Genomic DNA, 11,087 nt, shown 5'->3' with positions numbered 1-11,087 from the left:
GGAGAGACTAAATTGAAATAAAGAATTGAAAAAATTAGGGCAGCACGGTGGCACGGTGGTTAGCACTGTTGCCGCACAGCAAGAAGGTCCTGAGTTCAATTCCACCATCAGGCCGGGGTCTTTCTGTGTGGAGTTTGCATGTTCTCCCCGTGTTTGCGTGGGTTCTCCGGGTACTCCGGCTTCCTCCCACCGTCCAAAGACATGCAGCTTGTGGGGATAGGTTAATTGGATAATCCAAATTGCCACTAGGTGTGAATGTGCGAGTGAATGAGAGTGCGAATGGTTGTCTGTCCCTGTGTGTTGGCCCTGCGACAGACTGGCGACCTGTCCAGGGTGTACCCTCGCCTCTGCCCTATGACAGCTGGGATAGGCTCCAGCGCCCCCCGCGACCCTGAAAAGGATAAGCGGAAGTGAATGGATGGATGGATAAAATTTAATATAATGCAATAAAATGAAAAATATGCAATAAATATTTTAAACAAAAATACAATAAATTAAAATGATAAAAGCAAGAACAATCTGAAACAAAAAGAATTTTTAATTAAGAAATGTTTGTAAATGTATGTTTTTCTTAGATATGTAAAAATTAAATAATTAATTTCTTCAATTTTTCCAATTTTCCAATCAACTTTAATACCATTAAAGTAATTACATTACATTGTTTTATTAACACATGACATTTTGATGTTGTGAAGTTGTTTTTGTTTGTGTTTTCAGGTGATGAGGGGGGAGCTGTCAGAGTAACTGGGGCGCAGGGCTTCGCCCCATCACATGACTACAAGGTTAAAAAAACTGTATTTGATTCTTATTTTGATATAATATGTCGATAATGTGGAATATCGAGTGCCACACAGGTCAACTTTTTAAATAATATTTTACTGTAATTTAGAGTTTGGGTCCTGTCACCTTCACCATCCTCCTTACAGGTTTGTGCGACTTACATGGACGGGTTCAGGGCGACCGCCGTGTGTCCGGTCACCGGGCCGAGAGCAGCGAAGAAGGCCAGAAGAACGGCAGAGAGCATCATCAAACGGTGGGAACAAGAATCACAGCTCATGTACTCTGAACTGTGTATTAACATTACTGCTGTGTGTGTGTGTGTGTGTGTGTGTGTGTGTGTGTGTGTGTGTGTGTGTGTGTGTGTGTGATATGTTGTGTGGTTAGGACAAAGAAGAATGTTTTAAAACAAGTTGGGACTGGAAGATTTCAGCTCGGTTATACATCCAGGTCCTTGGAGCTGAAGACACATACGGTGCCAATGCTCGCTATAAGGTAACAGACTAAAAAAGCTGCAGTTCCTCTAATGTCCACTTGAGGCTCCAACAGCAGGTCAGTCTCCATTACTCTCATGTTAGCTTGACACATTTTTTAAAAAATATTTTAAAAATGAAATGATAATATCTTAGATCAGCCGTCCCAAACCTTTTTTGCGCCCCGGACCAGTTTACCTTCTACAATATTTTCACGGCCCGGCCTTTAAGACGTCGCCAATAAATACAACAAAATAAAACCAGTACTGGTACCAAAAAAAGAAGATTAATTCATAAAATACAGGAAAAGACTCAGGGAAACTGAGTTAACGATAGAAACGATAAAAAATAACAATGAAAACCGATAAAAACCCGGAAAACCATAAATTTCACACCCGAGCCTGAACTCTCGCGGCCTGGTACCAAACGACTCACAGACCGGGCGCGGGCGTTGGGGACCACTGTTTTAGATAAATAAAACATAGACTTAATAAGACATAACAGGAAAAAAATTACATAGAATATAAAAACACTTAGTGTGGCTGTGTCCTTGCTTTATATTCAAAGCTCTGCCCTGTCAGCTGACTTTTATGTTTTCATAAAATTGAATAATAAGATGAAGATTCTCTGCAGGAAACAGGAACCTTGTATTTTATACAAAGCAGTAGAAACTGGAGTTGCTGGAGGAAAAAACGTCATGGCAGACATGAGAACAGAAACCCCTCAGAGTTGTAGTGTACATGGCTCAGAGTGGGCTCAGATCCAGGAGCCTCGGCAGACCTGCGTGCCTCCGTTAAGATCTCACATAAGAACAGAAGCTGAACAAGCTGCTGGACGTCTTCTCTGTTTCTTTTGGTACAACCCCCCTGATTTTTTTTTTTTTTAGTGTTTACTGATCAATGGATTTACTTCATCTTAGTTTTCCTTCTTTTGTTTCTCTGCATCCTTTCCCTTCCTAAGGGTTAAGGGTTGCAGTTAAGCTTGTTTCAAGTCTCTAAATGCCCCCTTCTATCACCCGCTTCATCTTGACACAATCCCGCTGTTCTACATCCAACCTTCACATCTCCTTTACCACAAGTAGGTGAAGGGTCGCAGTAAAGCCTGTTTCATGCCTCTTATTTTGACTCCTTTCACCACTTTCACCTCTTAGACTATCTCCATTGATCATTAAATTTACGTTTCTTGTCTTTTTCCAGGACTCCCGGGAGGCTGTGATCTGGTTGGCCGTCCACCACAAACAGAAGAAAGCTCTGGAGCATTTCTCCAGAGAAGTGGCTCCTGCGGGGACCGGCATGGGTACGACTAACCCCGTTATCTCCTCTTTAAACTCTCTAAACTTGTTCATAGTACGCAAAGACCTTTACGATGAGATCTGAGGACATCTGGATGTGGTAGCAGCTGCTTATATAAGTGTCTTTTCATGGTTATTAGAAGGAGAACAGAGTTGTCTATACAGTAGTGAATAATGCATCCACACTGGAGGCTTGTTTAATGGATAAGATTACCACTGTTAGTAAAATATTTAATTACAAATTCAAACACAGTCCGTATTCTTTCTCGCTGTTAGTGCGGCCTGAGAAAACTGGGATACACTTCTTTGCTTGTCTTACTGACCTTATTACGTCTTACCATAGAAAATATAGAGATCGTATCGTTAGAAACTTATGTTAATTGATCTGAGCATGTAGCAGCAGCTGCTTACATAAGGACAACATGATTATCTTTCATCAAAGTTCTCCCATATGCATCCTACCCCTCAGCTGTAAAGGCCTGATGCGATAACTCGAGAACCATGTGATGTAGGAGCTTAAAATTGATGCCACTGGTGCAGCTATTGAAAATCTCAGAAGTGTTTTCAATATAACATTTTTAAATATGCTGTTTTTCTTTAGAAAGCATAAACAGTTTCTATGTTTTAAGGCTCTGAAAAAACAAACTTTTTGTTGCCACTGCTGTGCAAGACTTTGCTTTAACTTTGTAATTCTCAGAGCTTTTTAAATAAAGTTAAAACTAGAGATGGACCAATCCGATATTATGTATCGGTATCGGTCCGATACTGAACTAAATTACTGGCTCGGATATCGGAGAGAAATAAAAATTTTAATCCGATCCATTAAGTATCACAAAAGCACCTCACAAAACTTGCTACACGGCGTAACTCAGCTCATAACCGTAGCACGTCGGAGCAGTATCACGTGATAGAGCGGCTGTGTGTATTTGGAGCCTGGCTACCAAACCAGCATTTCATCTCTGAGAAAGTTATCCCAGAGAGAAGTAAAGCAAGTGTGTAAGTTCATCTCTGAATGTTTGTAAAGCATTCCTGCGTTAAGCTTAACAACCGATATATGGAGCGACTGCCTCTTCTTGCTGCTACTTCAGTCATGAAACTGATCAGTGATCAGCTGATCGGCTTTTCTGTCGCGACTCCGTCTCTCTAGTTTGTTTTTGGCCCACTTTGTGCCAGAAAGAGGAAACCAGCGGCTGAACAACAGCAGCACGTTTAAGCTTGATAAGCTGTTGTTAGAATTTATTTAATATTACTTTCTACTCGAGGATCTTTTTCTACGTAGCTGACGGCTGGTAACTGTGCAGGGGCGGATCTAGCAAAGTTTAGCCAGGGGGGCCGATAGGGCATGAACAGGGAAAAGGGGGCACAAAGACATACTTTTCTTTCTTATTCTCATTTAAAATGTCTAGCTTTTAATAAATAATTATCTGAATCTTACACCCAAAGTTTTAATCTGATGTAAAATGTATAGAAGTCCATTACTGTATATAGTAACTGTTAAGTCTAATATACCCTAGTAAGCTATAGTACTTTTTCCTTTGGGAAGGTACCATCTGTGCAGTCTGCAGTTCTGTTGAAGAAAGATGTTGAATCTATTTAATTATTCTTGAAAAATAATTGATTTCTGTGCTTTTTTTTCACACTGCATCAAATTAAAGTTGATTACGTCGATTAAGCATCATGAGGTGGAGCGTGAGGGGTGGTTCCCTATTATTTTTGCTGGAGTTGGGCACCCTATTAGTTAGGTTGTTTAATATTTCCACTAAGTACTTTTTAAAATACCAGAATATGGAGGATGGTGTAGGTTTAGGTTTATTACATAGATCAGTGTTGCTGAACTATGAAATATTTTGGGTGCAGTGTATTTTTTGCATACAGGTATAACAGAATAGCTTTAGTGTTTTGTTTTGTTTTTTAAACTTGAGTATGAACCTATACAAAATGCAGAAAGATATAAAAGAAAACAGTTTTGTTGATTACAAGATGAACTATCGGATTCATATCGGTATCAGCAGATATCCAAATTTATGATATCGGTATCGGACATAAAAAAGTGGTATCGTGCCATCTCTAGTTAAAACTGAGGGTTGAAAACATTAGTAAAACCTAAAATAAAAGAAATGAATCCAGACTTGACCAAAAGAATTGTTGATGCTCATAAAGCAGGAGATGGATGTACAACGTGTTCAAGAACTGGCGTGAGAGCTACACCGCTCATAACAAGCTTAGCAGAGGTTGGAAGCAAAAGATTTGAAAGACTCTGAAAAGAAAACTGAAAACTGTCTAAAGACCCCAGAACACAGAACCACGTCTGCAACTGTAGTAAAGATGACAGTCACTTGAACTCAGCACAGGAATGGCCAGTGAGAAGAAAAAAAGACAACCTGGAGAAACATTAGGCTTGCTGGAAGAGCATAAACTGGTCATATGAGACTAACCTGGTGCTCCTTATGTTTGGAGAAAGAAGGAAGAGGCGTGCAACCCAAAGTACAGTGAAGCGCAGTAACACAAGTATTATTATGTCGTAAGGATGCTTCATTGTGTCAAGCTGGAAGGAACCACGAAGATAAAAGTCTATGTGAAGATTTTGAAAGTGTGGGTTGTTGATCTGTCTTCTAACACGCCAGTGACCCAAAACATTTGCTTCTCCTGGTAAATGGCTTAACTCCAGAAGACCAAACTGGACGTTTCTGACTGACCTCCACAGAGCCCTGTCTTCAATCTCACTGAAAATCTGTCGGTCAGAAGGCCATCAAGCTTGAGAGGTTTGCTGAAGAATAGTGGAGTGGGATCGCTCATGAGACGTGTATATGTGTGAGACTTGTTGAAAACTATGACAACCAACAGACTGTTGTCCAGTAAAACTGATACACAGACCAGTTGGTTAATGGAGTTTGCTGGCAGGTGCAAAGAAGGTGCTTCACTTGTGATTGCTTTGCTCTGCAGGAAATTGCTGCGGTTGTTCATATTTTCATATGAGCAAACGCTCACCACCTACTCGCTAAGCAGGAACAGTACTTGGGAAGGTGTGACATAAACTGGAAATGGTAATTATGCAGCTTTGAAATAAAACCTTTTAAATAATGTTGGTTGCTTCAGCAAAGCACTTTATTTTGAAGGCGAGGGTTCATATGACATTACATATGACATATGACAAATTAGTCACAATGAGTAGGAAATACACCAGGTATTGAATTCTCATTTTATGAAAAGAAAGTTAAAAACAGTCCAAAACTGAGTCAAAGAAAAGCATAAATCCACCCATAAATCAGAGGAAAGTCCAGGATTTCACGTTGGCACGGTCAGAAGGGTTTATCTGAAAAATATTTGAAATGATAAATGATCCTAAGAGAACACATGGAGCAAAAACCTGAGGTGAGAAACAGGCTATTAAACAGAAGGAAATTGAACAAATGAATTATGTAGGTATGTCAGAGTACATCCACTTATCAATAATAACAACCAACCACTGAACAGCAGTCTCAGCACAGTTTTCAGCTTTCAGGGAAAATTATGTAAGTGTGCTGAATCTGAATCGTTAATATTCTGAGCATGTGAACCACATTCCCTTAAACCGTCATGCTTCATGTGCTTGTTTAATGTTGTAATGCGTGTGTTATTACATTAGCTGGACTCACACAGCTGAGCTCTGTGCTGTGATGGAAGGCACATATACGGATGTGCCTTCCACTGTGAAGCGGGAGTCTCCCGCCTGCAGATAAGGAGGGTCGTGACCTCATGAAGCAGAAGATGTTTTTGTTTATGGTGGCAGGTCCAGTTCAGTGTGAACTCTGTGTGACTCCCGGGAAGCTGATGATTCACACTGTCAGTGTTGCTGAACTCGAATTAGGACAGGAAGGAGGCGCTGCACCTGCTACAACTTTCCTTAAAACTGTCAGCTTTTCATTTCTTTTTCTCTCATTTTTTCACATTCATAGCTCCCGGACTCACCGGCATTGTGGGCGGACGACCCAGAGTGTGAGTTTAAAAAATGTTTTTCCAATTTCTGCTTTTTATTTTCTTTTTTCTTTTTCTTTTTTACCTACATGTGGAGAAAATACACCGTCCCCATACACCATCTCTTGTCACGTGAGGTTTCCTGTTGTTTATTCCATTTTTGTGGCTTCCAGGTCTCCTGTCCTAAAGCCATTTTTCTTCTTGCATCCCAAATCTCAGCTGAAGGTGAGTGTGATCATAAAAATAAAAGGATGATGTTATTTTAAGGAGTAACTTGATGACTCAAAGCTAAAAGAGAAGCCTCATTATCTGGAAATAATGTTCAGGTTTAGTCTGTCGAATATAAAATATGAAGAATGTAAAGACTTTATATAAGAGATGCATATCCTAGGGCTGTTTAATATAACGATATATATCGGATGACGATATAAAAACGTCTATCGTTTCATTTTACGCTATCATTTGTTTCGTGGTGTCGCAAGATAAACTGTTTACGGCAATATTTTTTCATCGTTCTGATGGTCACTGTAGTGGCTATATTACTTTCTTAAAGTTCTCTCTTTCTATATAACCACACTACAGACAGACAAGCACCTGTTTTTATGCGTTGTTGTTAGCAACAACGATGGTAAAACCACCGCGTGTCCGCTTGTTCCACATAAACCTTTCACAATAAAGCTCAAGATCCTGTTGAGACTTTTCAAAATAAACTGAATCACGTGAAAGAGCAGATTATTTACGGATGAGAATAAAAAGAGCCGCCAGGTGCTAAAAAATAAACCTTAGACTCAAACGTTAGAACAGGCTTTTCCCCGCAGCACGCCGTGTAATAAATACTCACAAAGAAAACGGCGGCCGTTACAACTTATGTCTAAAAATGTATCGTTTCATGCATCGGTTAAAACACTCGACTCCAGCTACATGACGCGCAGCTGGAAACACTTCACGCAAGTCGAGCTGCCCGAGATTCACAGAATTTACAGAAAATGTTACATTTTTGTGATTTATATCGTTATCGGACGATAGATGTCTTATATCGGGATATGAGATTTTGGTCATATCGCACAGCCCTACACATACTAAAGTTAATGTATATGAAGCTGTTTCACAAAAGCTGTAAACTGGATGTGTTATAAAGCTTTAACATTACAAAACCTTTATATAAAGTGACTATAAAGATAAATACCTTTAAAACTGTATATATTGATATTATGTCAAGTACAGTTATATAAAGATAAAAGGTAATACTGTAACTGGTTTTACTAATATTTAAATACATAATAAATGTTTTTTAATAAAGCCACAATATATTAAAAAAGACTGGGTCTATAGAGTCGTTACATCTGTAAGTTTTGATGTCCTGGTAGGTGGACATTCACATCGGTGGAGAGCTGGTGGAGTCTCTGTCAGAGGAGGAACCAGACACACCTGTGCAGGATGAAGCCCCTCCTACTTCAGTAGAGGATGTACCTGATGCAGGTAAAGAAACATGCACTTTAATTACAGCACCAGAGAGATTAATACCAGTTTTTGGTTACTTATACCGGTTACTGAAGCAGCATTTGTTATAATTACCTGATAACCACACGTTGTGATCACACATTGTGAGCTCTGGTGTACACAAACAAGTGAATCAGGTATTGTAAAAACTACAATATCTGATTCACTTGTCAGCCAATCAGAGAGCAGGCTTTCCTGTTGTTTTTAGTGGTTAATTTACTTTATTATTAAAGTATGGTTGAATGTTTAGAGATCTTTAAGAGCTTGTAGTGATAGCTTGAGAACTTTTACATGTAAAAGTTCAAGAAGAAAGAACTTAGAGGTCCTTCAGAGTACTTTTTGAGGTCATCTTATGTCGAATTTGAGTAAGATTTTTACTGCCTTGACCGGCCAGTTTACCAGTGAGTGTGTTTAGACTTTTTCCACATTTGTTTCTGTTTCTGAGAAAATTCAGCCTTAAGACTCCCAAGGCTCATTTATGCTCACCTTTCTCACCCTCACGAACGGTTTCCAACCTGGCATGTTTGCCACCTTCGTCACAGCTTTTTCAAATTAGACCAGCCTGAAGCAAGACTATGTGAGCAAGTCCACCTGTACAGGCCTTCTCAGTTAGCACAAAACTCACGGAGATTTCCACATAAGTTCTGCAAAAGATTACAAATGGACAAAAGAAAGTGGCTGTGTGATGCTGTCACATTGACGCATGAAGCAACCAATGCGGCGAGGATGAATGGGCTATTGAGGTTAGTGGGATCCTTGAGGGCTCAACCAGTCCTTGAGGAGGATCCATGGTTTGTTTAGAAGTGTAACTCCAAGCATCATGACTAGAATATTCTGGACCTTGAAAGAGTCCAAACAACTTCCAGATGTTTATATGCCAATCACCAAATTAGAATTGGCATATATCTCTGTTAACAACACCCTGCATTATATTTTCTGTATATGTTTTTTTTTTTTTTTTTTTTTTTTTTTTTTTTTTTGCCTGTCCCGTTTGGCTCTTTTGCCATCAGAATTGTTGTCTAAAGGCAAAGAAAGATGCCCAACGGATTTACTTTACCAAATTGACCATCCCAGCCTTGCCGTAATGGTCCATTTGATTCACCTTTTATTGTTTATTTTATTTTCACTTACTGAATACGGGACAGACTTGACTGGGGGAAAGAAGGGGAGAAAGAAAGAGGGAAAGAGAAACAGCTGAGAAGAGGGACGGGGGAGAAGGGCAAAAGACAAAAACCAACAAAACGGGCAGAGGAAAAAAAAATGCATATATCAATCACCTGGATCACCTGCTGAGAAAGAAAAAAGAAAGCAAGCAGAAGAGAACAAGAGTAATAGAATAAACAACATCACAATGATATATGGGAATATGACAGTAAATACTAAATATTAAACATTATTGTGCAGCACATAAGATCAACAGAACACAGTGTGCTTTGAGGTAGGAGCCAAAAAGGGTGTAGTTTGTGGGTGTGATCACCCGTGTGTACACCTGTGAGCATGGACGCGCTTGTTTTTTGTTTTTTTAAAAGGTTCCTTCATGTAATGATCTGCTAGAGGGTGTGGGGGGGCCACAGCCCCGTCCTCCAGGGCATGAAGCAGGTATGGAGGAGATCAAAACTCCAGACATCCAGAGGCCCCCAGAACACAAGAGACCAAGGAAGACCAACAGAGGGGCAGCCGCGCCACTGTCCCAGAAAGAGCTGAGGAGAGTCCCAGATGAGGGCTCACTCAGCAGCCGCGGAGCAGAAGCCAGGGGGAGTTGCAGTGACGCGCCCGTGAGCTCCGCCGGCAGCCAGCTGCGCCTGAGTGACCGAGCCCCAGGCCGAGAGGCCGGGGGCACCCCACCTCCGAAGTGGCCCGAGCGAGCCCCAGGCTCCAGGCCCCGATAAGCGGCCGCCAAGGAGTGAGCCGGTGTGTACCTGGACGCCCATCCCCGGACACAAAGAACCACCAACGCACCGATGTCTGAGGGGGTCCGCCACTGGCAGGGGAAGTGGTGGTAGGGGGAGATAGGCCTCCAAACCTTGGAGGGCCTGAGATGTCCCCAGAGAGGTGGCGCCTGACACCCAACCTGACATATAGACACAGACATACAGGCACACACAGACACAAACATCCATTCCCACCCTCATGCTCTCATATGCACTTACTCCACACTCAACCAACGTGGAGACAGACATAAAGAGACGCTGTACACACGATCACACTCCCCAAGCGTACTCTACAAACCGGGTCTAGGTGCCCCCGCCCCTGGAGGGGGGAACTGCACCCAGACCCAGGTGGTGTTTCCCTTTTCCCTGCGGTGGGGGGAGGCAGACCGCCCCGACTCCGCAGCAGCAGGAAGGCTCCACACTCCAGACCGCAGTCGGACGGCCAACTCCTCCTCCTAGCCCCCCCGCTCCAGCAGGTCGCAGAGAACGGGGGTGAGAGAAGACTCCAAACCTCCCTCCACCCGCTCATTGTAATGTTGATGCATGTGTGTTCTAAGGTGCATTTAAAACCCAGGAGGGCATGGAGCTACCTGCCAGAGAGCAGCAGGTAAGCGCATGGTCCCTCCTGCTAGCCCTCAATGTCTACGTGTATTTAAAATTGAGAGGTGGGCAACGATGCCAGGGGTGGGGTGTACACCCTGATGGTACTTTGGACTCCGTGTATCGTGCCCACCCCCAAGATCCTATATGTATGTGTAATGAGAGTGTGAGTAATGTGAATGTCTAAGTTGTGGGATAAAATTGAGGCAGAGGCAGCCAGAAGGGGACAGAGGGGGGGGTAGCCTCCTCTGCACCCTGGTGACATACCCCTACTCCAAGGCCCTGCATGTGTGGGTGGTTGTGGTGGAGCGGGAAGAGGGAGGCAGCTGGAGATGGGGAGGGAAGGAAGGGAGGGGCAAGTGACCCCTCCCTGGGGCCAGCTCCCCCGCTGACCCCAGTAGGCACCCCCATACTCCGCGACCCGCCAGGGAAAGGGGGCCCAGGCCCATCCAGACCGGGCCCAGTGCAGCAGCGCCGCCCGGCCCCACAGAGCCCGGGACAGTCACAGAGAAAACTGCACCCACCCCACCATCCACTCATCTTCCAGACTAATAAGTACAA

The 11,087-nt window shown here is 42.5% G+C and overlaps 1 protein-coding gene across 2 annotated transcripts in view; it reads left to right on the top strand.

The window, feature by feature from the left end:
- The window catches only part of LOC102307310 (lecithin retinol acyltransferase b, tandem duplicate 1), a 17,574-nt gene extending 10,854 nt beyond the window's left edge, over positions 1-6,720 (top strand). Inside the window, exons 10-15 of one of the 2 annotated variants that reach the window (XR_006053237.1) lie at positions 718-782; positions 927-1,033; positions 1,165-1,272; positions 2,447-2,546; positions 6,477-6,516; positions 6,669-6,720. Coding sequence is in view for 1 of the 2 variants with exons in the window: in XM_042215460.1 (XP_042071394.1) it covers positions 718-782; positions 927-1,033; positions 1,165-1,272; positions 2,447-2,465 (299 nt within the window). In the remaining variant the exon portion in view is untranslated. Of the gene's footprint in view, positions 1-717; positions 783-926; positions 1,034-1,164; positions 1,273-2,446; positions 3,332-6,476; positions 6,517-6,668 lie in introns of those variants that run through there. The other variant, XM_042215460.1, reaches the window with a different exon arrangement.
- Positions 6,721-11,087: the final 4,367 nt, after the last annotated feature.

Source organism: Haplochromis burtoni, unplaced genomic scaffold, assembly GCF_018398535.1.
Source record: "Haplochromis burtoni strain Fernald_Lab_line unplaced genomic scaffold, NCSU_Asbu1 Contig_728, whole genome shotgun sequence".
In the NCBI taxonomy this organism is placed as follows: Eukaryota; Metazoa; Chordata; class Actinopteri; order Cichliformes; family Cichlidae; genus Haplochromis; species Haplochromis burtoni.
This window is presented reverse-complemented; position numbering and strand designations above follow the sequence as displayed.